The 24,428-nt window shown below is 36.7% G+C and overlaps 5 protein-coding genes across 6 annotated transcripts in view; 3 read left to right on the top strand and 2 right to left on the bottom strand.

Annotated features, from left to right (window-relative positions):
• Window positions 1-143: 143 nt before the first annotated feature.
• Window positions 144-22,874, bottom strand: CCT3 (chaperonin containing TCP1 subunit 3). The gene is made up of 8 exons (XM_066389800.1): window positions 22,861-22,874; window positions 3,005-3,067; window positions 2,882-2,943; window positions 2,391-2,567; window positions 1,521-2,039; window positions 1,331-1,466; window positions 878-1,065; window positions 144-817 (listed from the first exon to the last, which is right to left on the bottom strand). Exons 2-8 carry the CDS (start codon window positions 3,039-3,041, stop codon window positions 281-283), a joined length of 1,656 nt encoding a protein of 551 aa, XP_066245897.1. The 5' UTR covers window positions 3,042-3,067; window positions 22,861-22,874; the 3' UTR covers window positions 144-280.
• Window positions 3,431-4,925, top strand: Yif1 (Yip1d-interacting factor 1). Its single transcript, XM_066389325.1, has 5 exons — window positions 3,431-3,582; window positions 3,634-3,786; window positions 3,836-3,999; window positions 4,047-4,187; window positions 4,245-4,925. The coding sequence occupies exons 1-5, from the start codon at window positions 3,549-3,551 to the stop codon at window positions 4,833-4,835; spliced, it is 1,083 nt and encodes a 360-aa protein (XP_066245422.1). The 5' UTR covers window positions 3,431-3,548; the 3' UTR covers window positions 4,836-4,925.
• BicD (protein bicaudal D) lies at window positions 5,414-10,589 on the top strand. Its single transcript, XM_066388854.1, has 8 exons — window positions 5,414-5,726; window positions 5,781-6,146; window positions 6,956-7,238; window positions 7,290-7,518; window positions 7,570-8,027; window positions 8,213-8,443; window positions 8,494-8,745; window positions 9,052-10,589. The coding sequence occupies exons 1-8, from the start codon at window positions 5,529-5,531 to the stop codon at window positions 9,303-9,305; spliced, it is 2,271 nt and encodes a 756-aa protein (XP_066244951.1). The 5' UTR covers window positions 5,414-5,528; the 3' UTR covers window positions 9,306-10,589.
• On the bottom strand, window positions 11,005-14,114 carry LOC136408184 (uncharacterized). Of its 2 annotated transcripts, none has more exons than XM_066389042.1 (7): window positions 13,668-14,114; window positions 13,466-13,617; window positions 13,249-13,409; window positions 12,644-12,750; window positions 12,414-12,499; window positions 11,632-12,348; window positions 11,005-11,577 (listed from the first exon to the last, which is right to left on the bottom strand). In XM_066389042.1, the coding sequence occupies exons 1-7, from the start codon at window positions 13,919-13,921 to the stop codon at window positions 11,429-11,431; spliced, it is 1,626 nt and encodes a 541-aa protein (XP_066245139.1). In that variant the 5' UTR covers window positions 13,922-14,114; the 3' UTR covers window positions 11,005-11,428. The 2 variants fall into 2 exon arrangements, with proteins under 2 accessions (XP_066245139.1, XP_066245138.1); XM_066389041.1 differs by having other exon boundaries at window positions 11,632-12,354; window positions 13,668-14,113.
• Window positions 15,393-24,428, top strand: part of ssp3 (short spindle 3) — a 32,764-nt gene continuing 23,728 nt past the window's right edge. The window contains exons 1-20 of the mRNA XM_066389780.1: window positions 15,393-15,569; window positions 15,697-15,875; window positions 15,933-16,101; window positions 16,579-16,695; window positions 16,749-17,358; window positions 17,530-17,700; window positions 17,775-17,910; window positions 18,160-18,530; window positions 19,236-19,602; window positions 19,661-19,810; window positions 19,864-19,996; window positions 20,051-20,342; window positions 20,395-20,517; window positions 20,576-20,769; window positions 20,973-21,268; window positions 21,773-21,848; window positions 21,901-22,053; window positions 22,117-22,399; window positions 23,038-23,167; window positions 23,623-23,750. Of these exons, the coding sequence (XP_066245877.1) occupies window positions 15,479-15,569; window positions 15,697-15,875; window positions 15,933-16,101; window positions 16,579-16,695; window positions 16,749-17,358; window positions 17,530-17,700; window positions 17,775-17,910; window positions 18,160-18,530; window positions 19,236-19,602; window positions 19,661-19,810; window positions 19,864-19,996; window positions 20,051-20,342; window positions 20,395-20,517; window positions 20,576-20,769; window positions 20,973-21,268; window positions 21,773-21,848; window positions 21,901-22,053; window positions 22,117-22,399; window positions 23,038-23,167; window positions 23,623-23,750 (4,169 nt within the window). The 5' untranslated portion in view covers window positions 15,393-15,478. The remainder of the gene's footprint in view (window positions 15,570-15,696; window positions 15,876-15,932; window positions 16,102-16,578; window positions 16,696-16,748; window positions 17,359-17,529; window positions 17,701-17,774; window positions 17,911-18,159; window positions 18,531-19,235; window positions 19,603-19,660; window positions 19,811-19,863; window positions 19,997-20,050; window positions 20,343-20,394; window positions 20,518-20,575; window positions 20,770-20,972; window positions 21,269-21,772; window positions 21,849-21,900; window positions 22,054-22,116; window positions 22,400-23,037; window positions 23,168-23,622; window positions 23,751-24,428) is intronic.

Below are 24,428 nucleotides of genomic sequence, written 5' to 3' on the forward strand. Positions count from 1 at the left end.
TTGGTGTTCCGTCAGTTTTTATCTCATCATTTACTGCCATTTTGAGGGGAAAAGTTAGGTTTTTTAAGTTCCATCGTTACCTGGGACACCATATGAGGAGCAATAAAAGTCTAATTATAGCAGCAACAATTGCTATTGTTGTTATTATTATTAATCGAATACCATTAGCAGAAAAACGTTATAAAATTAGAGGTTACAATCATTTAAATTGCAAAAGTATGAAAGAGACATAAATGAAAGAAAAACAAAAAATGCAGTGACTCTCTTTCTTAATCTGGATTTAATCCTGAATTCCGGCTGCCTCCTCCCTAGCTGCTTGACCTGGGGTGGGAATGCCTTCCTTGTCCCTCTTTTTAGACCCGGACACTATATCATCAATGCGCAGTAGCAAAATGGCGGTTTCAATCGCCGTTTTGTATGTCTGCAATTTAACAGCCAGAGGCTCCCACAAGCCCTTTTCCTTCTGCTCCACTAACTCCCCACTTTCCCCGTCAATTCCCCAAGTGCAGGGCGCGTTTGCATCTGCGTGGTTGGCGTGCTTTGCCCGCAAAGCGGTCAAAGTTTTAATAGTGTTAGCTCCGCAATTTTGAGCTAAAGTACGAGGGATGATTTCTAGAGCATGAGCCAACGCTCTGTATGGCCCATGAGTGGCCTTTTGGAGGAGTTTTTGGGCTACTGCCATTTCAATGGCGCCCCCTCCCGGGACAAGCCGCGGCGAGAGAATGATGTTTCGGGCCACTTGCAGGGCGTCTTGTAGGTTTCTTTCGGTTTCGTTGAGGATGTCTTTGCTGGCGCCGCGCAAAAGGATCGTACAGGCCTGTGCAATGAACAATAATAACAATAATAAAAAGAAATAACCTAGAAATTAGGGACGCACTTTTGGATTTTTGCACTTGGTGACGTAACAGAAGTAGTCGTCTCCCAATTTTTTGATTTCAAATAAACCGGCCCCGGTCCCCACGTCGGATTCTTGCAGCTCCTCGGTTCGATTGACTACAGTAGCGCCACACGCCCGGGCGATTCTATTGTTGTCTGATTTACGCACTCGGCGAACGGCGGTAATTCCTGGAATGATAACGTGAATAATAAAAAGAAAAAAAATTACACAGACGAGAATGTAATAACTTTTAGATTTGTCATTTGTCAGTAGTCGGTATAGTATTGATCATTACAGAATTTAAATATCTATTTAGGTAAAATGACCAAACACCATCCTTGGGTACAAATGAGACTTCGCGGTGCACAAAAATGGGGTACCAACTAGTTATTTTTTTAATTAAGTATGTAACTATTAGAAAAAGAAGGGAAAAAACTACGCTGACTTTTTTACCTGCTTTCAGCAAGAAATGTTGCGCTAGGTCAGAAACTCCCTTTTCCGTGAAAATTACATCCGGTTTTAGAGCTATAACATCCTCACACTGCTTCCTCACATGCTCCTCCTCAAGCTCCAACATCCTTGTAAAGTCCTAACGTACAATCCTCTTTAATTCTCTCATTTCCACACCAAAAAAAAAACTTACCCCTTTAGAAGTAATTTCCACATTAGTTTGAGATTCACCTTTTTTATATTCCAGAGAACAGTCCAGTAATATTATCCTTGGGTTTTCAATGTACCTGCGCATCTTTGGATGCGTCACATCTTTATTAAGCATCACACCACTCAAAATCTGAGAATCCTCAATAGTCCCTCCAGGAATTTTTTCCACTTTGGCATATCTTTTAATGTCCACCTCAGTCCTACCATTCTCTTCCAGCATAACAGTCTGTACAGCGTCCAAGGCAATATTCACAGCCAAATCTGACCATTTGCCAATGAATTTAGTACCAATGCACCCTTTTACAACATTGCTTAAGGCGGCTTTGTCATTTTTGTCTATGGGAATGCTTAAAGGTCCTTCAAGAAGAGCAACAATGTCCTCTAAAGCTTGCCGATACTGTCTAATAATCACTGTAGGATGTATTTGTTGTTCAAGAAATTGTTCAGCTGATGCCAACATTTCTCCTGCCAGGACAATAACTGAAGTGGTACCATCACCCACCTTAATGATAATTGAAATTAACAATCAATGTGCAGAGTAAAAATTTATATATTTTTTATTATGTTTTAAACATGTTGCAACTGGGAGTTCAGAGTGAAATTTTTGCACATTTTGAAACTAAGTTCTTTCTCAATGAGGAATCATGATTTGACATTTCAACTCAAAATAACAGCGCCAATGGTATCTTTTTCAAAAACCAAATGACATTACATTTACAAAACAATTACTGTACACTCAAAATCTGCTGGAGCCTTTATCTTATTTTAACTACCTCTAGAGATCATCTTGTCCCATTTTGAATATAATTAATATCTGTAAATGAGCAGTGTAAAAAAAACTTATAATACCTACCTCTTCATCTTGAGTTCGGGCAATTTCAATCATACTCTTGGCAGCTGGATGTTGAACAGTAATTTCCCGGAGGATAGCATTGCCGTCGTTGGTCATAACGATACCCCCCATGGGGTCCATCAGCATTTTGAGCATCGCTTGTGGCCCCAAGCATGTTCGGATAACATCAGCAATTTGCTGCACAAGAGCTTGAGGTTAGTTAGTGAATTACATACAATCATAAAGAAGAAAGAATATTTTTTCCCCTATTGTCCTAGTTATTTTTCTCCTTTGTATGATTCAGTTGATCCGCGATTCTTTCTTAAATTATAACCAATACAAAGGAGGTTAAAGGGTTTTCTACTGGCAACAATTCCCCAATAAAGCGAGTACTAATAATATGGGTAGTAATTGGAGTACTAACTTATGGGCTCTATCATGAGGAGTTAGCCAAGTAATTTGGATATCAGGGATAAAATTCAAAAACGTGGAAAACACGTGAAATGTCCTACCTTTCCGGCGTTTATGTTTTCCAGCTGAACTTTCCGCCCGGATTCCCGCTTGGTATTCGAACCTGTAACGAAGGGGGTGAATAGAAAATAATGCCCCGAAGGGTAAATTACATGCCCACTCACTTAAAACTAAAATCGGTTGCCGGCCACCACCAAACATTTTAAAAATATTTCGGAAATCACAAGTTTCTCAGTTTGGAAAGAAAAAGGAGATTTCGATGTGTCAGACGTCTTGTGCTTTGCCTTTACCACTCTGACATTTATCTGACAGTTACCTGCTTTAGTGCCATTTCATCATACCAAACGCTGACAATTTTACCTGGAAGTTAATACCCAAGGAAATCACAAAACTGACCAATACTTCGTTATTATTTTAATGTTTCCATGAATATTATCTTGATAGAATTATCAAGACTTGGATCCACTCATCATAATGAAACCTAATTGGCTAATATTCGTTATGACATCACAAAGCAGCTTCTTTTATCTCTATCTGATAAACCCATTCTAATAAAGACAGACTTAAGCTGCTGTTGCAACATTATCTGACTTTTTACAATAAATAAATAGTGGGGTTAGGAATAAGATGACGTGTTTTGTATACTTCGGTTTTAATTAAAATTTAAGAATAATTTAATGGCAAAATAAGACTTAATTGGCACCGATAATGAATTACAACGCCAACACAGGTCTTCGGCAAGGTACCGCTACTGCTCTCTCTCAAATACATTAACTCCCTATCCCGATTTCAGCCACTTTTGGTAAAAAAGTTAAAAGGGTGAGCGATGTCAACGCCATGGGCTATGATCCCTTCAACAGTCCCCCGCAGCAAAACCTTTACCCGAATTTGTCCCCGAGCCCTGTTCCTGAGGTCCCGGCTGAAGGCGGAAATTTTCAGCAGCAAGGTACTTTATTGTAAATTGAAGAACCCAAATAAAACATCTGTTTCTTAAGGATTTGGACTACAAGCGTCATTTACGAACATCCCTCCTCAAGCGGGGACTAACTTTAACACTCCAGGTCCACAACAGTTTCAAAACCCATTTCCTATGGCTGCGAATTTAGGAGTGCTGGGGCAGCCTGTAGTGCAAGATATGGCTATGCAATATGGACAACAGGTCTGTGCTTCTCAATTAGTAGCATTTAATCAAAAGTTGATTTTTAGCTGGCAGGAGCAGGGAAAAATATAATAAAACAGGAGATGGAAAAGTATGTCCCATTAAGCAGCTTAAAGTATTATTTTGCTGTGGACACCAAGTATGTAATTTCCAAACTAGCCCTTCTGTTCTTTCCATTTACCCACTCAGTAAGTTTCTGCAAAGTATAAACGATTCTAGACTTCAGGTGAGTGATTTATTTCCAGGATTGGTCAGTTAAATATGAGCAGGACAGCCCAGTGCAGCCAAGATTTGAAATTAATGCTCCTGATCTTTACATCCCCACCATGGCCTATGTGACGTACATTTTAGTTGCAGGACTGGTCCTGGGAATGCAGGACAAGTTTAGCCCAGAACAAATTGGAATAACTGCTTCCTCAGCTTTAGCCTGGTGCATCATAGAACTGGCCATCTACTGCACCACTTTGTATATATTACAAGTAAAAACGAACCTCAAAACCTTAGACCTATTAGCTTACTCAGGATACAAATTTGTGGCCATTATAACTAGTATTTTGCTGAGTCTAGTAGGAGGCAAAACTGGGTTTTATGTTTGCCTTATTTACACTAATTTAGCTTTGGCCTTTTTCTTGGTGCGAAGCCTGAAGGTACAAGTGTTGTCTGAACAAACCAGCAAAGAGCAGAACTATTATGGTTCTCAAAATACCATAGGGCACAAGAGGAGGTTATATTTCTTATTATTTGTAGCTGGGGCGCAAACAGTTTTGTCATGGTGGTTATCCTTTCATTTAGTCCCCTCTGCTGCTGTTACTACAATTCAATCTTCAACTACTTAATAAGCTTTTGTGTTAACTACTAAGAAGTTATTTTGAAATTTGATATTTATTGGAAATAGTTCTGATGCTTTTTTAGTTGTTTTCAATGAACTCTAACTTGGAAATTTTTAATATAATATAAAGTGTTATATATTTGTATAAATTGTGTTTTATTGCTGCTGACCTTTTGAAGAGTTTAAAGTTAAAAATGCCTGTAGCAAAATAATGAAAAAATGAATCTAAAAATAAGCAGTGAGAAAAAGGTATTATGAAATTGTATTTGATTAGCGATTACGATTCTAGCATTAATTTTTATCAATGAAAATTTATGTGTTGAATTGTTGGTTGCCTCAATCATTTCCATCTGACGGTTTGTTTTTAAATACTCGTTTTAACTGCAAGTGCAGTGATGACCCAGTGAGAAAATAAACACAAAAACATACAAATATAGAGTTGACTTGCATTATTTTAAATTGTTAATTGATACATAGTAAAAATCAAATTTGGATTTTAATTTAAATGTATTGTTGGTTGCCCCAAATTGCCGCATTTTCTTTCATAAATTTTTATGTCAATTAGTTTGACATTGACAGTGACGTAATAATCGAAGGTGCAAAAAAAATGGTGGCGGAAGAGATGTCTTGACCACACAAATATTTTTACAAACCCTTTTCCGCTCGTAAATTTAAGCGAAACCCCACTGGAAACCCTATAATGGCATCACAAGACGCCCTGTTGAAGGGCGAAATCGAAAGACTGACCAGAGAGCTTGACCAGGCCAGCAGCGAAAAGGTTCAATCTGCCCAGTATGGCCTGGTCCTTTTGGAGGAAAAGAAGGAATTGCAGCAAAAATGTGAAGAATTCGAATCTCTGTATGAGAACACCAAGCACGAGCTTCAAATCACTCAAGAAGTAACGGGTTATTTGGCAAAAAATTTCAATTACAAATAATAGCATTTCTTATAGGCATTGGCCAAATTTCAATCTAGTCATAAGGTAACCACTAAAACTGGTATAGAAACTGAGGAGTCTCTGTTACATGAATCGGCAGCTAGAGAAACATCACTCTATTCGCAAATTATCGATCTTGAAAATGATAATAAGCAGTTGCGGCATGAGCTTGACAGAGTCACCACAGAGAGGGATCGGATGCTTCAGGAAAATAATGACATGGGCAAGGATAAGGAGGATCGCAGCATGGAATGCAAGAGGCTACGTACTGAGCTTAGAGAAATCAAGTTTAGGGAAAATAGGCTCATTTCTGATTATTCCGAGTTGGAGGAGGAGAATATTGCTTTGCAGAAACAGGTGGCTTCATTGAAGAGTTCGCAGGTAGGTGAGGGCTTTAATTATTTTTGTTTTAACTATTTCTTTCAATTAATTAGATCAGGTCAGATTACTTGAAAAGTAAGTAGGAAAAGATCAGGTTAGTTTTGTTTGCTTGAAAATGAACGGGTAAGTCAGGTCAGTTTAAATTATTTTATAAACACAATGTGAAAAGTGATGTCAGTTTAGGTTACTTGAACAAAAGATAAAAAAAATGTTTTCCCAATTTAAAGCATCAATCAATCAAACATATATGGTGAGTTGTGAGAATTTCAATCGGATTCTTGGATTGAGTCAATATGAGTTTAAATCAATTGTACCTATTTATTCACATTAAGAATATGCTTTACAATAATTCACACTCAAAGAAGGACTCAATGTTGGTTAGAAAGGGCTAAATTTATAACCAAGCAGAATCAGCCCAATAAAATTAGCTTCGTTCATATGTCATTTCATCTTGATCTCACTATCATGTTAAATGTGGCCTTCAATTCACTTCATTCTCTCTAACCCATTTCCATTTTCAATAAACCAGACATGATTGATAATATTGTTTTCAATTTCCATTTAACTGTCCATATATATCTTATCGTTTTTAAGATTGCATATGCATTACCAATTTGAAGCACACCATGTACATAAATTTGATATATTAAATAATAAACCAAAAGACATTTTGAAAGTAATTTTTTTGAGACACAACACAACATGTATAGTAATCTGATAACAGAACATTCCTTTAGCTTAAACTATTTAATTTTGTTGCGATGCGTCCTTATTAGTTTCAAAATATTCAAAACTCCAATCTTGATCAGGTTGAGTTTGAAAGCCTAAAACATGAAATCCGTCACCTGCATGAGGAAATGGACCTCCTCAACCTGCAAGTTGAGGAACTGACTAACTTGAAAAAAATCGCCGAAAAGCACATGGAGGAAGCTTTGGAGTCATTGCAAAGTGAGCGCGAAGCCAAATATGCTCTGAAAAAGGAGCTTGATCAACAAATCAACAGGGAATCGTTTTATAACATCAATAATTTGGCGTACAGTATACGAGGCATGACTGAAGAGACGGTTTTGGGCAGTGATGGAGAGGAGGATGGCAAGTTACATTAGTCAGTGTAAATTAGGTGTCAATGAATTGGTTGTACAGGTTTGAAGCATATTGAGGCGTCCTTGTCGAGCGGAACTGGGTCAGAATTGATGTCGCCAGATGACAAACATGTTGACTTGTTTTCCGAAGTTCATTTAAATGAACTTAAGAAACTGGAAAAGCAACTGGAACTGTTAGAAAAGGAGAAAGGGAGTCTCAATCAGAACCTGAGAGATAGTCAGGGATTGGTTGAGAAGAGCCAGGGAGAACTTCAAGTGTTTGTAGCCAGGTATTTTTTGCTCACTCGGCGAGAAATATGATTTTTATAGCATTAATTTAGGCTGACGCAGCTGGCCGCCCACGTGGACTCTTTACAGCACCTTTCACACAATTATGACAGAACGCTGCAGAAACCTTCAGAGGAGGTCAACAGATTACTAGGACAGTACCAGCAGTGGTTTAAATTATCATCAAGGGAGGTGGATCAGCTCAAGGAGGATATTAAGCAAATGGAGAGGCTCACGAACATTTCAGATGCCACTTTAACGCTGCGCAACGAGGTTACCAACTTGAAGAACAAGCTGTTGGACACCGAGCAGAAGCAGATGGACTTGGACGCTGACTTTAAGCTACTCAAGGACTTTGCGTGTCAAGCCGGAGCTTCTTTGGACGAGTCCCAGAATAATCTGCAAAGCGTGACAGAGGAGTTGGCACAGTTGTACCATCACGTATGCACGGTCAATGGACAGACGCCCACAAGGGTGGTTCTAGATCATGAGAAGGAGGGCATGACTCCCAGTGAGTTTATTTTTAGGCTTCAATTGGGTATTTTATGATTAAAAAAAAGATTAATTCTCTATGTGCAGCAGCATATAACATGTATTACACAAAACTTTCAAATCTTTCCTTGCCATTTTTTTGAACTGAATACTCTTCAGTGCAGTTGTAAAGCTGGAAATTTATTTTCTTTGGAATGATTACAGTGACTGAAACTGCCCCTATGATGATTGGAGAAATGAGCAAATTGGAGCTACTCCGAAGCAGGCTTAAGAGCGACGTGCCTCTACATGATTTGGAGAGCCTCAACGACACTGCAATTTTAGCTCGCAATGTGTGCACTATCATGGATCAGATCAAGCACCTTCGTGGAGCCATTGAAAGCACCATCGAAAAGTCCAAGAGGGAGAAGACTGCCGGAAACAGCTCATTTGAATGTAAGTTTTCTTATTATGCACGAAGGAGGCGTACATATAAGTATCTGTAGCTAACGAGGAGAGTAACCAGGAGATTCAAGAGCTGCAAGAGCAGGTGATTCGACTAAAGAGTTTGTTGTCCACGAAGAGAGAACAAATAGCCACCCTACGCACCGTCCTCAAGTCTAATAAGAACACTGCAGAGGTGGCGCTGACCAACCTCAAGGGTAAATACGAGAACGAGAAAACGATCGTTTCCGAGACCATGATGAAGCTGCGTAACGAGCTGCGATTACTTAAGGAGGATGCCGCTACCTTCTCAAGTAGGTTTCCTGTTTGTGCTATTAACAATATTGTGTCCACGCCTAGAGAAAGTGAACTTTGATAATAACTGCGCGTCAAAACGTCGAAATTTGTTTGTGCATACTTTCAAAATTAGAATCGATTCGTGTTAGATAAACAAAAATTTGGGTCAATAATCAGTCTGAATTGAAGAAAAAAAACAGATTGAAAATGGCAATAATGAAGATTTATGGTTTTTAGAATAATCGCGGAAATTAAAAAAAAATCTATCCTAAAGTTAAAAAAATAGTAATATCTGAATGTTTTATGAGTTCTGTGTTTTTTAGGTTTACGAGCAATGTTCGCAGCCAGATGTGAGGAATACGTCACGCAAGTAGACGAATTGCGGCAGCAGCTGAACGCCGCTGAAGACGAAAAGAAGACGTTAAACCAACTTCTCAGACTGGCCGTCCAACAGAAGTTGTCGCTTACGCAGCGGTTGGAAGATCTGGAGGTTGACAGGGAGATGCGAAACGCGCGTAGGCCTACCAACCGCAATTTCCAAAGGCCGGGTAGGTCCGGCAGGGACAATATGTTCTAGCCCAGACCTATTCTGTACGCTGTAGCGTTTATTACCTCGTTTTTCAAGGTATAATGGTGAAGGGTTGTTTTGGGTGTACGCGGTGTTGCCTGGATTATCTACGGAAAAAAAATTGGTGTGAAATTCAGCAATTATTACAGAAGTAATTGCAAGAGGAATTTTACTTCCAGGTTCCTTTCTAGCGTTAAATCTTTTTTTGGCGTATGCATGGTTGTCTAATCCGAAGAGGGTAAGTGGTAACGATATGAAGAGGTAAATTGACACGTAGTAGGAGGAAATATCAATCTTCTAAATAGAAATAAACGCAGAAATATTATTTCGTATTTCCCTGATGATTGAAATCTTAGAAACTACTTTATGACAATATCAGATAAATTTAGTTGCAACACTGTGTAAGCTGTATTTACAGGTGTTATAATTAAAGTTGATAACTGTGTTTTCCTCCTCATAACAGAGTATTGCGCTCATTAAATTTCCACACGTACTCCATTCGACTATTTTCAGCCCCAAAAGAAATTAATGTGATATTAAATAAAAAAAAAATCATATTTCGGCCAAAGTAGAAACAGTAATTCAGTTCGTCTCTAGCCAATAAGGAATAAATAATAACAATTAACGTGTTTTATTGTGAGTTTATAACAATTTTTTTATATGAAAATGTTCATATACATATAGTGATACACACTATAATAGGCAGGTTGCAATAGTATATTATTACCCATATTTTAGTGATTATTTATTTATAATTTTTGTATTTTATTATTTATTGTTATAGTAAATGTTTTTGATTATTAGGTCCTTACTGAAGATAAGCTGGAATGTAGGTTGAAATAATTATTAACTTATTTATAATCGTCTAAAACGTGGTGTTAGTTCTAATAAGTGTTAAGCATTTCTTTACTATTATTGTCGTCCCATGTGAAGCTCTTCGTGACATCGAAGGTTTCACTAAGCTCATCTCAAAGGCCATACGTATATTTTCCGTCGGTTCCGAGTCCACACGTGTAGTCGTTTTTGTCCTTTCTCTGTCCATTGAACCGCGGAAATATTCCCGTCCCTTTTCAACAATTGAAACCAAGAAAAAACACTCACTTGAACGTAATCATCCATCCATTTTTTATCATTGTCGTTCACCGATTTTGAGGCATTTTAGAAATCTGCGTTTCTCATGATAATAGTTATATTTAATATTATTGTTATGACTATTACTTCCACAGTAAGCTTAACTTGTGGTTAATGTTACTTAATTGTACCTAATATTTTTAATAAAATTGATATTAGCCCAATATTCCACCTTATTTGCCCAAACATCATGAACGTATACCCACATCGCATCCGATTAAATCGACGACTTGAAGCATTTGCTGCTCTAAAAACCCATTGTGAAAAATATGTAACAGGCTTTGAAGCACATATAAATTTGCAGATTTGATTATTGAAAAACTAGTAGCGTACATAACAATTTTGCACAAAAAAAATTAAATAAAAATTACAGGAGTTAAGACCACTCAAAAAGCTTTTTGATAATTATCCGTTTATAAAGGTAAAAAATGTTGACAAACATTACGGAGTTTTGACACGATCGCCAAATAAAATTCTTAAGAAAATTATTTGTAATAAATCCGTTATCCGAGGTAAAAAAATATCTAAAAATCACTGATTTATCAGATTTATAATAAATTTATTATCGTAAAAATTTTCATTAAATCGTTGACAATTAACGCGTTAACTAAGTTAAAAATTATATTTATTTGTCATATTTATTAAAATTAAAATCTGAAAAGTACTCACAATAGATTTGTTAAGAAAGGCAAAAATTGATTGACCCGTCATTCCCGGAAAAAAATCACAGATTTTTACCACAGTTATTGTGGTTAAAAACATCGCAAAAACGTTGTTAATTGTAATTAACTTACTGTTAGCAAAGAAGTAAGTTAGGGGGACATCCTATATATGTATTCGTATAGAAACACTCTGTTAAAATATTTAAGTGACACAAAATATTAACAAAGAATATACATTAATTTGAAAAAAACTTATCCATCACTTGAATCCTAAAATATGGCGACAATATTGTCGGGATTTTAATCCCATTATAGTCAATCTCCAAAAAATTTTGACTCTTAGTCGCCTTTCTCTTTCTCATGATTAAGAGAATCGATTAAGACGTTTTCGTTTCGCAATAAATTTTTCATTTCCGGAGAGATGTTTGAGTGGGTATCTGGAGAGAGCGGCTCCTTTAAGCTCTCATGGGAAGTCCTACGTCTTTCATCTGGAAATTAGAAAGCAACAATAACCTTAAAATGAAAAAAAAAACTTTAATTACCCTCATGAAGAATAAACTTTTGTTGATCTAAAGATTTATTAAATGTTTTGAGGTACTTGAGAATCTTTTCTGCAATTCGTTTAGGCTGATTAATTTGCTTCAACAAATTCTCAATTTCACTGAGAACATTGATCTCCAATGCGAAGGGATTAGTTTCCATGAGTTTGGATTTTTCACTCTCAACTTTCAACAGCATTTCTACCATAGTTTTAGGCTTTTCATTGACTAATTCAGACTCAACATTGTAATCAAATTGTCTCGGTAAAATTGCTTCTTGTTCTGCAGTTTGGCAGTTCTTTGAAAGAAAATTGTTTCCTTTATTTGTGCAATCAATAGTTTCTGCTGTTTCTGAAACAAATTTAATATTTTCTACAGCTTCATTTTCTTGACTTATCTCATCTTTATGTTCGACATCATCTTCACTTTTAACATCATCACTTTCTTGCATTTGATAGTTTTTAACAAGTTCCTTCACATCTTCATTAACTTTCTTTACATACTGCAAAGACACCTCGAGGGGCAATGTCTTTGAATAATAAATAGTTTGCACAAGCTTATTTATTTCGCTAAACAGCTGGTCTTTTACAGAAACACACTCGCTACTTTCGCCATTTGTTTTATTTGAGGCTAAAATTGAAATGAAATCGCTGAGCTGAATATCTTTGAAATTAGGCATAGTTTTTGGAGATTTCTGGCATACTGTAACGGGTTTGGGAGCTGTTTCTAAAATTGAGAAGAATAATAGAGATGTAAATATATGGATTTAGAATGGGCAAAACTACCAGATGCGGGTGATTCATGTAGAAAATTGACACAATTAGATGACGGTAGCGTGAGGTTGGACGGCCGCTGAGTTTGGGCTAGTCTCCTAGATTAAATGGTTAGATGAAGCAGTCATAGAGATTGAGTTTTGAATGAACACAACTATCAAAAGCATTGACACTAGACATATTTTTTTTAAATCTTAAAGTAACAATTGACGCATAATCCAAACCATTTAGTATTCACTTACAATCTATGTGGTTCCTCTTTATAATGCTGATTGGCATCACTGGTTCCATCCAAGAACACATTGCAAATCTTACAATAGTAGTATCGAGTCACTTCCAATGGTAAATCCTATATGTATGAAAAATATACAAATATCACGAATTCAAGTGGAAACATAGGGATTGTGCAAGTGATTGACATCATCCACTTTGTTGGTCTTTCTTGGGGTTATATTAAACCTTGTGTGGTCCTTATCATATGTGCACAATCCTTATGTTTCCACATGAACTGGTGAAACTTGTATATGTGTAAATGTTGAAATTAAAGTAACAGTAGCATGCCTGTGTTTTCAGAAGTATAATGTTTTAAATACAGTGAAAGCTCTCACAAACAGACACTGATGGTGTTGATATATTACTTGCTTAAGGAAGGTGTTTTTTGTTAAAAAAATATGAATAAATAATGAAATAGGCATGGGGATTATTGGAGTTAAATCTTAAAGACTCTGTGACATGACTCTATTACTTAAATTATAAAACTGTAATCGAAATCTGCATATAAGAGATGTCCACTCAACAGATCTCTCTTTTACAAGAGTTTCCACTGTACATATAATATCATATCTACCCGCATAACAAATTTTGCACACCAATTATTCAAAGTTTGTATGTGAGATTCTTCATTCAAATGTTTAGAAGCTGTTTGAATATTAAGCATTTTCACTTTACACAGAATGCAGGTTAAAGTTTTCTTTCTCCTTGAATAGGTTAAAAACTCCACTTCCAATCCTAAAGGAAAATATAAATTGGGTTTGAAACTGACGATATCGAGAGTTAAAAATCACCTCTCTTTATCATTTCTGACTTCATTGGTGCCATAATGCAATGAGGAAACTCTTTTACATGTGCCTCTTTGTGAGACTGCATCTGAAATCCTAAGTTGCATACATAACAGTTAGACAATTTCAACTGCTCCACAGCAGGCAGGTTAATTGCTCTGTAAAAAAAATCTAATGAACTAATTAATCTTAAAAAAACAATATTCACCTTTGAACCAATGGAGGAAATGGACTCGCACTGCCCAAATTGTTATAAACAGTGGGTGTATGGATTAAATTTACACCTATAAATCTGGAGTTAATAATATTCTGCGCTACTAGACGTCCCTTCATCCATGTAACTATGTTTTGATAGTGTTTTATTGAGCTGTAATGGTTTTCATTATGGGAAGCGCCCAACAGACTTTCATAGCAAATATAACAAAACGAATCGGTCATTAAGCCTCTTACGAGTGTATTCATGTTACATAAGATTTGTGAGACTGTTTACTGTTGGTTTTAGAATATTTTATTGGTCAGTAGTAACAGAAATTGAGGACGAGACGTGGTTTAAGACGATATGGAGCTTTCTTTAAACTGTCCTTATGGAAGTATTTAAAACAGAAATGCAGTACAACCAAATAATAATACAGGACATAACAATTATAAAAAGAAAACAATCTAAAATAAACTACAAGAACTTAACCTAAAATTTTTACGTCATGATTAGGTACAATTGACAGAAGATGGGTGAAATTAAAAACAAATTAAAAAATTTTTATATGGCAACACTTCAAATAGAACGCTTAAACATACTTTTTTATTGTTTTTTTAAATGGAATTGTTATTTTGAGTTTAAATGAGTTAAATCTCTCACAATCTCCAAGATATTACAAACCTATCAGTCATAGGGAACAACTCTTTAATATACTTTGCAATTGCTAAGTATGTTATCGTGTTTAGTTTGAAAATCATAACGATTATGTAAATATGTAAAACGAATATGGTCACGTTAAATGTTTGATGGTAAATAATAAATCGTTTAATCAACGTCTTATGTTCACGGTTCACTATTTACTGCGAGGTGATATATTTCTTTTATATATATATAGTGTTTCTAAATATCATGTATACACTGAATGGAGCGATTCTTTAACTTGCTTATTGCCTAAAAGCTCATATGAACATAGGTCTGCAAACGCTTCGTTATCTATCTAGAGGGTGTTTAAATTTCAGACATTTTTCAGTTTTTTCTTTATAGCGGTTTTTGAGATATTTAGCTAAAATTTGGAATATAGTTTACCCTGTATGGACTTACGTCATTGAGCATATCAAATGGTTTTGATAATCTACAAGGTAATATTTTTTCAGGGGCCATGCCTTCTTTCCTCGCCCTGAACTTTTTCGCGGTACGCCGCTAATAGATTTTAAAGTACAAAATTACTTGCTCATTTTGTTTATAAACTTTTTAGTCTCTTGTAATTTTTTCGTATCTGCGTCAGTTATTGAGAAAAAAAACGTTTTTCTGTAATCCACCAGATGAAATTAAAAATTATGATGGGCTAGCAATAATTTATTAAAGGTAATCTTCTATTTTTAAGAATTTTTAAAGTTTATTTGGAAGTACCTGTTAAAAGTTAAAACTAGGAATATAAAAACGGGAAAAATTCTAAAATTTGAACACCCCGTAGATAGGTAACGAAGCATTTACAGACCTATGTTTATATAAACCCTTAGGCATAAAGTAAGCTAAAGAACCACTCCTTTCCAATGTACTTGATATTTAGGAACACCCTGTATATGTATAATGTATTGCTGACGCAAAATGGCCGATACAAGACATGATTACAATTGCGACGTTGCCAAATATCGAAATAATCCTTGATCAGCTGTTTTTAGCGGTATTGACAATCAACTGTCAAACCAATGGATTTTTGAAAAAAATAATAATTTACAAATGAATTAGAAGAAAAAACAGTTAAAACATCCCCGAACCTCTATGAATTTCATACATTTTTACATCGAAGGGTCGTAGTAGAGATGGAACAGGTTCGCCTCTTGGTGCAGGAACAAGGTCGGGAAGCCAGAAATTTGGTTGCATTCAATATATCCGCAGGCAACAACTTCCCTGGTAAGATGACTTTGTTACCTTCATCATACTCGATTCATATAGCAAAATAACGTTAGACATACTAGAGGAGTTATTTATTAAACAAGCAAGATATTCTTAATTTTTTATAAACACAAGTTTCCAACAGGAAAAATATCAAAAAAGCCTCCCTGCCCCCCTCGCGTCTCTGACAGCATGCAAACTCCCAAGGGAGCCATGAGGGGGCGTACAGGGGCCCGGGTTCGATCAGCTTCGACGGGAAGAGACAAAAACTCAGAACTCCGAGCTCGCTATTGGGCCTTATTATTTGGAAATTTGCAAAGATCTGTAAGCAAGCTAATTGCTCTTTATAATATATCTTCAATTGGTAATGATATTATATAGATTGGGGAGATTTATAACACTGTGGAGTCTCATGAAAGTCTGACTGAGTGCCAAGAGGTGGTTTTAGTGCTAGAGAACTATTTAAGGGATTTTTCTGCCTTGGCTGATTGGTTCAGGTTGAAGTGGGACTATGAGAATACTCCAGCACCACAGAGGCCCACTTCAGTTGGTAAGCAAGTTAAATTTTTCAAATTTAAGTTTATTTTCAATGAGGTGAAAATTACAAATTTCAATTCCTATTTAGACTTTCATTTTTTACAGTATATTTTACATGGATCATTATATTACTTATATGGTCTACATGCACATATTGAGGGTGCGAATGGAAAAGTAATCACAACAAAGTGCCTCTAGTTTTGCATTTATGAGGAAAATATATTTACACTTAAGAATAATTTTGAATGTCAATCAGTTTTGTGATTTACTCAATTCCTGGTTATTTAGCTAAACAATAATTTTTATTTGTAGTTTTTGGAGTCATAGTAAATTTTAAGGAATTCAGTATAATTTTTTTTTTATTCTCTATGGCTACACAGTTATTCACTAATGATTTCTTCAAGTTTTCATGACCAAATTTTTATCCATAATGTAGTTGTTTTCAAACCTTGTGTATGTGTTTTTTTTAATTTTCTTTCCTTTCATCTAGCATGGGATGTCTCGAAAACCAACCTATCAAAATCTAGCCCTAATACAGCCAGCGGGCGCAACAGTCCTATTACCACACTATCAGGCAAAATCAGCCCTAGAGTAATACCAAACAAATGTAATAGATCCCACATTTTTTCCTTTATTTAAATTAATTATTATTATTGACAGGTAAAAACTGTAGCTGCTCGTCATGTCCTTCGAGCCCTTTACCCCCAGTAAATGTAGCAACATCTGATGATAAAATGACAATTGGGAGTGATAATTTGAAAGTTGTGGAAAACCGAGTGGAAAGTGCCGAAACTGTTCAAGAGGAAGCACTGAAAACTCCCTCAAAAGTACTTTCCAAAATTGATACAAATCTCAAGAGGAAAGCTGAGGTGAAGTCTTTGGAGGGTTCAAAAGTGAAAACAAATCTGGTAAAACCTAAACCTAAGGTGGAGAGCAAGGGTGTGAAGAAGGAGAAGGCTACCAAGATAGATGTTGGGGGCAACAAAAAGTGTAATTTGAAAAACAACAACGATAATCTGAAAGCTACAGAAAAGGAGGAGAAAAGCTCTAAGACAAATGTTTCTGCTTTAGAAGAGGTGGAGTCTCAAAATAATCAGTCAAATAGGCAGAAATTTGAACTGAATCTCACGGAAAATGTAGCAAATTTCTTTCAGAGCTGTGCTATAAAAAACATAGACTCTCCTAGTGAAGATCAGCGAACTTATGATACTTTGAGAAAAGTGGGAGTTGAGAGTGCTGAGAAAAGTACCAGTACTGAAGATTTTCCTAGGTAAGAACATTATTAGGATAAGTATCAACATAGTGCAGTTTATTTGAGTTAAAACCATGTAAACTCACCAAATTTAGATGCAGTGTTGAAAAATGTATACTAGATTATTTTCTGTATAATTCAAAGTTTTGATAAACCACTTAATTGCCACCACTATTTTAAACTACTCAGATTGCCAGCTAAGAAATCGCCAAAAATTAACCAGGAGTGTCAGACTGATTCTGAGAAATACGAACCAACCAAAAAGTCTCTCCCTCTATCTATGCGACCTTCTACTCCAGGAAAAAGTGGCGTGTCTAGTGATGGAAAACAGACTCTACCGAAATCTGTTACTACTTCTAGGTGCGCTTTAGCTGCAGTTTTAATGTGATTTTCATGGTTTTTAAGAATAATAAATTAAGAATGCAACGTTCTAGACCTGCTTATTCCATGGCGTTAACCAAAAGTGCTTCAGCTAAAGTGGTGCCTTCAAGACCAAAAGTTGAAGTGAAGACTTCTAATGCTAAAGGGTGTCCAAATCAAAGAGGACAGGGTTTGACTAGGAGCAGGACCGTAAGTTTATTTTTTATGGGATCGTTTTATTCTTTGTGCCAGTCAGTATCTTTGTTTTTTTATATATATTTTGGGCTAGTGTCCTCAATAACCCATCCCCGCAGAAACCATTTTTCCCCTCTCTTTTATCTCTATGATCAATTACAATGAGTAAAATTAGGTTCACTCTAACCTTTTACAAACCTTTCAGTTATAAGGCCTTTATTTTCCTCTATACTTTCTTAAGTAAAACATTTCAATTAATTTTAGGTCAGTGACATGAAATTACCCTCTTCCCAAACCAGACCCAAAACTTGTCAACCCCCAAGACCAGCAGTCAAGCCTAATAAAATGGATAAACCGTCCACAAACAGACGACCTTTCGTTTCGATGCCAAAGAGTAAAACTACCCTTACAAAGGAACATCTAAGTAAGAGTTTATCGTTCGATGAGTATGCTAGCTCGGTGGAGACATTGGTGCCACAGGGGCAGAGCAGGGAAAATGTGAACAATATCCTTAATTCGAGCAGCAGCATTGCTAGCTCATCAGAAACTTTGAATAACGATGGTGCGAGGGGGGAGCAATTGGATGGGTGGCTCACAGTGAAGGGCAGGAGGTTCAAGAATAATAAGCCCAGAAGGTGAGTTAAGTTGCGCTAATTTTCTGGTACATTTGCAATTTCATCAGAATGCAGGCATAGTTTTGGTAGTTTCGAATATTTGAACTTTGTAATCTATTTGATAATTACCTTAAAATTTAAACACAGCTTTTATCTAGACGAAAATTGAAAATACACTGCGCCTTCGCCATTTTGGCAAGTTTCATTTACTGTTAAAAAAACATGTCATGCTTTAACATCTTAGCAAAGGTTTCACGTTATTTTTATGTCATTTGGAACAATTTTGTTAAATATTATATGCCTTCTTCATCATTTTATTAAGGATCAAATGTAAATTTTGTATGTAAACGATTTATTTTCCAGAAAAAATGTTGTTAAGAGATTTACACAGCTCGTTCGGTATTTTAATCCAGCTCATAATGTACAATTCACCTGCATCATTTGGTTAGAGTTTAGGCGTAACTTTTTTGTTTAGAAGAATTTTCAGTACTTTTTCATAAATTTAAAGTTAGCACTGCGCATTCTCTGTGTTCTATTTCATTACAGCACACATTATTGACGCAGTTTAGAAAATGGGAATTACATTCTGCGCTTCCATAATTATTTTATAAAAATGAAGGTTCACTTTTTAGCTTATTTGAGTCGCTATTTCACGAGAATTATACGTAGTTTTCTCGTGAAAATTTTTTTTATCCACCTTTTAAGTTTTTATATTTTTAATGTAAGATCGGATACTGGCTTGTCATGGGCGACTCGATTCCATCAAGTGAGCGCCACCGCCAGTCTACCTGCTTTGGCACTATTACCAGAATCTTCCGATTCGGGCAAAGCTCAAAAACCTATCGACAAGAGTGTCAAAGACAATCTCAACAACTTGAAGAGTTTGAAAAGTAGTGTAGCGAGCAGGAATCCACAACAAGGTTCAGCCGAAAACTCCAAAGAAAAGCCCGCTTCAGCCGGCCTGAAAAGATCGCATTCGACAATGAGCAAAAGCAGTTTCTCTCAGAATTCTATGATGGAGAAGAATAAAGCAAATTTGAGTATTAAGAAGAGTGTGGAGCGCGATCAAATACAGCAACAGAGAAAGAACAAAGTAAGAACTTGTTTGAAGAAGGAAATCTTTATTGTGTTTTTCTTTTTTGATACTTCAGGAAATTGACGTAGATTCTGAAACGGATGACGAACAGTCCAAGCTGAAAGAAATGCAAGAGGAAATGGCAACTGAGGAGGAACATCGTAAGAAAACCAGGGAGCTTAATGAAGAAGAAGACAGACTTCATAAGGAAATTGAGAAGCTTAAGGTGGGTATTAAGCATATTTCCCAATTCTCAGGTTTTTATTAATGATCTCACAGCACTTGGACATTGAAGTGGACACTGAAACTGATGGGACAGAGACCGGGGACGAGCTTCAAGGAGATGGTCCCATTGGAATGCTTGATGATGATCACATCTCCTTGGAGGCTCGATATGAGCCAATGCTTGCGGGTATTATATCTTTTTGCCTAATTTTATGGATTTTTAATCAAATGTCAATTACAGAAATGTCTTGGAGTGAGCGAATGGACACTTTGGCTGCTTTGGAAGCGATAAACGCGCGACATCCAGGAAGAGCGTTAGAATTACACCAAAAACTCTCGAATCCACAGAGGAAAATCGGTCTTGCTGAGGCCTTGAAGCGATACCAAGCAAAGCAGGCCAAAGCGCAGCAGAGGAGGGAATATTTGCAATTGGAGCGCGCGCAAAAGTTGCAAGCTTTGTCATCCAGAGTGGAGGATGTTAAAGCTGCCAAGGGGCTTTTAATTGAGGAGAAGAGGAAGAGGATGGAGTTGAGGTATGAAATTGATTAAAAAAACAAATTTTGGTAATTTGTTTTGTGTCTAAAGGTTGCAAAAAGCCGCTCAAAACCGTAAACGCCACATACGAGGTATAGTGAAGAAAGCTCACGACGAGGAAGAGAAATTGAAGGAAATTGCTTTTATCAATGAGTTAGAAGCGCAAAACAAGAGGTGAGTTATTCTCACTTTTTATTGTAATTTTTTTAAACGCTTAGAGGGGGTTTTTTAGGCTCGATTTCCAGCAGTCTTGCCGGGAGCGTCGTGGCCGCATTCAAGGCATCCATGAAGATCGGAAGAAGCGGCAGGAAGAGAAGGCTGCGAAGGAGGCAGCCGTGGAAGAGCGGCGCAAGGCCTTGGAGAGGGAACGTTTGGAGAGGTTGGATAGGCTGCAAGATGAGCGGCGGCAAAGGGATGAGAGAATAGGTACGTTTCGCTTGATCCTCAGTAATAGGGACTCGGTGACGCTACGTAATGTTTTAGAACAATTCTTTCTGAAATTTGTACTACTTCTTTACTTATTTTAAAACTTGGAAGCCCTTTTTCAGTACCTTTAAATGGCGCGATGCAATCCGAACTTACTTAAAGGATCTCCTGACATCTCACTTCAATTTAATCCTCTCTTTCAGGTCAGCAACAGCAGCAACGCGAGCGAGAACGCCAAGAATTGGCAAGAGAGAAGGCGAGAGACCGAGAGGAACGTCTCTCCGCGCTGCACGAGAAGCAGTTGGCCTCGACTCAAGAGTTACAAAAGCGCATTGAGCAAAAGCAAGAGGATTCGAAGAGACGACATGAGGAGAACATGGAGCAGATCAGACAGAAGGCGTTTGAGTTGTCCATTTTGCGGTGTCACCAAGACGACAATCAGGCACCGAACATGGTACCGTATCCGCAGGCCAAGTTGTGTACGGTGTGCAATGTGCTTGTAAGTAACCCCAATCATTATTTCACTTACTAACTATATTTTAGCCGAGGAAGCAGTGTTAGAACGCAAGTATTTTGTTCATTTTAACGTCATAATGTTTTTGCGCTAGATCATCTCTTTGGTGTGCTGTTGTTGCTTCTATATAATGTCGATAAACTTAGTTTTCATATGGGGAAAATGATTTGTAATTAGTGTGCCTTCGTCATTACGTCAAAGTTAAATTTGAAAAATCTACGCCTTGTTTTTTTTTGTAATTCAGCTGTAATTTGATCTTCACCATTTGATAACAGTTTACAACTAATTTTTGGCTTACGTCATTAATTAAATATTTTTGTGATAAAACAAAATGTTTCAAATTAAGATATTGGTAATTTTTAATGGTATCAAGTTTTCTTGTTATAAATCATGGTTTGGTTTTGATGTTGTGACTTCTATATAACTCCAATAAAATTGCTTTTTACCCACGGTTTTTTCTGGTGCTAAACTTCTATCGATTTCTCGTAGATTAAATCGGAAGTGTACTTAATGAGTCACCTGCGCGGGAGGCTGCATCAGGAAGCGGTGAGACTAGCTGATCCAGGTAATTTTTCTATTTTTTGTTTGAAATTATACATTTTTAATTGAATATGTAGGATTATCGGCAAATGAGCTGGAGCAATATAATCTGAAACAGATAGTAGATGCTCCGGATGGGAAGGAAGATCCCACAATTCTGGCTGCCAAAGAGAGAGGAAAGTCATATAGGAAGAGATGTAAGAAGATCAGGCAGAGGATGACCATTAAAGGTAAACCATTGTCGGGTTTTTGTTTCTTTACAAAGTAAACTTTTCTGTATTTCCATTCTCTAGGGGCTGAATTCGAGAGTTCCTATAAACCACCAATCACTGATGGTAGTAACAAACGCAGTTTGAACAGAAGCATCAACACCATTGGCAGCATCACCAATCAGGCCTCCCAAGGTCTGTCCCCAGCGTCTCTAAGCCAGCTAGACCGGATCCTCAATGAGCTCTCCCGGCTGCTAACCAAAGGCCATTCTAATGACGTCCTCATGTTCCAGAGCGTGGGTGGATTCGCGGTTTTGGGCAAATTGCTCGCGTTGGGATTAGACGGAAATCAATCCATATCTTCCAAGTAAGTTTTAGTTACGCTTGTTTTAGATTATTCAATTTTTTGGATACAAAAATGTTAGGGGTTCCTGGAAAGACATTGGATTTATTTATATCAATTCCTATTCTATAATTTTCGACCGATCGAATAGGTTGGTCATCATAGATCCTGATTGGTTAAATCAGCCAATAAGGATAAATTCGATCTAGATTGTGGTATCCGAAATGGGCTATTGTGTACTATGAAAAACCTGCTTTTACCATTTTATTACTAGCCAAATACAATTATTTTGATCAAAATTAATAACACGCATTCATCATTTCTCCGAGTCATTAAGTAGGGTAGTTTCCAAATTATATCCCGGCCTTTTATTTCATCACAGCCCCGTGAAAATTTTTTGTCAAGAAACATGTTGCATTCTCCCTTTCATTTGAGTTGAAATGTAATTTTTAACAAGGAAATTAGATAGACTGCGCCTCCATAATTTTTTCAGTTTAAATTTTTATTGGAATGTCAAAAGCAATCGGATACCGAAGTTGACTGAAGAGTTCGGTTCATATCTAGTTTTGGTTAAATTTTGATGTGGTTGACCATGTTTTATTGAAGCTAAAATTATCAATTTTAAAATACATGTTATTTTTTTATTATTTCAATATTTGCAGGACGTTGATAATTTGCTGTAACCTCTGGCAAATTTCGTGCAAAGGGCTGGACGGTTCAAAAAACAGCGAATACGTGATTTTGTCCAACAAACTAACGCCCGCTGTAGATCTGCTGAACAACAGATTGCAAGTGAGTATAAAAATGAGGGCATTAGTGTGGAAAAACGCTCGTCTATTTCGAGTTGCGCCCATATTGATCCTTTTTTTTTTCATGTGTAGGGTTAGCGAATTATTGCAAGTCATTTCGGGCCGGTTCGAATCGGAAACGCAATTGCGCGTATCAAAGCTAAAACTAGGAAAAAGCGCCGGAATCGAATGAAATTTCGAGGGTCCGAGAGATAGGTTTTAGTCGGGTCATTTGGCGATTTTTTTAAATTGGCAAATACCCTTTTTTAGGTTGTAAACGAGAGTTTTGGGCCATAATTTTCGTTTTCATTTAGGAAATGTATTTGAGATAATTTTATGTAAAAAGAAAAACAGAGAGGGTAAAATGCTTCGTCAATTTTAAGACGAGGCATTGTCGGAATAAACCAGTAGAGTTTTTGTAAACTAAAAGTTCGTTTTAGACTTTTTGCGTTTTCCCAGGATTTAGATGACTGCGAAGAAAACCTCCCATCAGATCCTCTCAGCACCGCTCTCATGCAGTTTCTAGCCGCAGTCTTGCACAATACTCCCAAAACCACCCCCTCGGGCAGGGTCCACGACATAGTCAGGTCAGTGTTAATGTTAAAACAACTTTCCCATCGATATTTATAAAGCAGGATGAATAGAAGGCTGGATTAAAAGGATGAATTTATAAACACAAACACCAAAAACCTTTAAGTGCACCACAGTAAGTCTCATAATAAAATGCAACATTAATGTGTGGGAACTGCTTATAGGGACAGTCATCAAGACATTCCCCGACACTTACTTATCAAAACAAACTAAATTATTCCTTAATTGTGATTATTGATCTAAAAGCTTGATTTATCCAGGAACTTCTATATTATTAATGAGACTGTTAATACAAGTTATTAACCCCATTTCGATCACTTCTTAAATTTAATCGTTTAAAAATTCCTGCCCCATTCGTTAATGTTGCGGTGGCGGACAGTGAAACCATACTGGCTTTAAGGAGTTGATATAAACGTAACCTATAAATGGTACATGAGATAATTTTGCCCGTAAATACCCTTGTATGAGCTATTTTGCAATTATTTCGATTTTTGAATTTGCCGCCAATCCATTGAACATTCCATGGAAAATATTCGAGCGGTGTGATCTACGGTATGTGCCCCTTTTTCTATCATAGGCGTCTAAAAAGGACAGAAATATCTGGAAAGCTGGACAAGATGCCATGACTTTCAATTGTTTTTCATTTTTCTTGTCTTGTCAGTTTGTTCCAGTAT

This window comes from Euwallacea similis, chromosome 4, assembly GCF_039881205.1.
Source record: "Euwallacea similis isolate ESF13 chromosome 4, ESF131.1, whole genome shotgun sequence".
NCBI classification, from domain to species: Eukaryota; Metazoa; Arthropoda; class Insecta; order Coleoptera; family Curculionidae; genus Euwallacea; species Euwallacea similis.

Excerpts from the sequence above, each read along its gene's own strand:
- CCT3 (XM_066389800.1), bottom strand. The coding sequence starts at position 3,041 with ATGTTTGGTGGTGGCCGGCAACCGATTTTAGTTTTAA. Across the intron at positions 1,467-1,520 it reads TGGAAATTACTTCTAAAGGG|GACTTTACAAGGATGTTGGA; the intron begins GTAAGTTTTTTT and ends ATTGTACGTTAG. Across the intron at positions 818-877 it reads CCAAGTGCAAAAATCCAAAA|GCCTGTACGATCCTTTTGCG; the intron begins GTGCGTCCCTAA and ends TTCATTGCACAG.
- BicD (XM_066388854.1), top strand. The coding sequence starts at position 5,529 with ATGGCATCACAAGACGCCCTGTTGAAGGGCGAAATCGAAAGACTGACC. Across the intron at positions 6,147-6,955 it reads CTTCATTGAAGAGTTCGCAG|GTTGAGTTTGAAAGCCTAAA; the intron begins GTAGGTGAGGGC and ends AATCTTGATCAG. Across the intron at positions 8,028-8,212 it reads GAAGGAGGGCATGACTCCCA|TGACTGAAACTGCCCCTATG; the intron begins GTGAGTTTATTT and ends GAATGATTACAG.
- LOC136408184 (XM_066389041.1), bottom strand. The coding sequence starts at position 13,921 with ATGAATACACTCGTAAGAGGCTTAATGACCGATTCGTTTTGTTATATT. Across the intron at positions 13,618-13,667 it reads TTTCCTCCATTGGTTCAAAG|AGCAATTAACCTGCCTGCTG; the intron begins GTGAATATTGTT and ends TTTTTTTTACAG. Across the intron at positions 13,410-13,465 it reads GTCAGAAATGATAAAGAGAG|GATTGGAAGTGGAGTTTTTA; the intron begins GTGATTTTTAAC and ends ATTTTCCTTTAG.
- Yif1 (XM_066389325.1), top strand. The coding sequence starts at position 3,549 with ATGAATTACAACGCCAACACAGGTCTTCGGCAAG. Across the intron at positions 3,787-3,835 it reads CGGAAATTTTCAGCAGCAAG|GATTTGGACTACAAGCGTCA; the intron begins GTACTTTATTGT and ends CTGTTTCTTAAG. Across the intron at positions 4,000-4,046 it reads CTATGCAATATGGACAACAG|CTGGCAGGAGCAGGGAAAAA; the intron begins GTCTGTGCTTCT and ends GTTGATTTTTAG.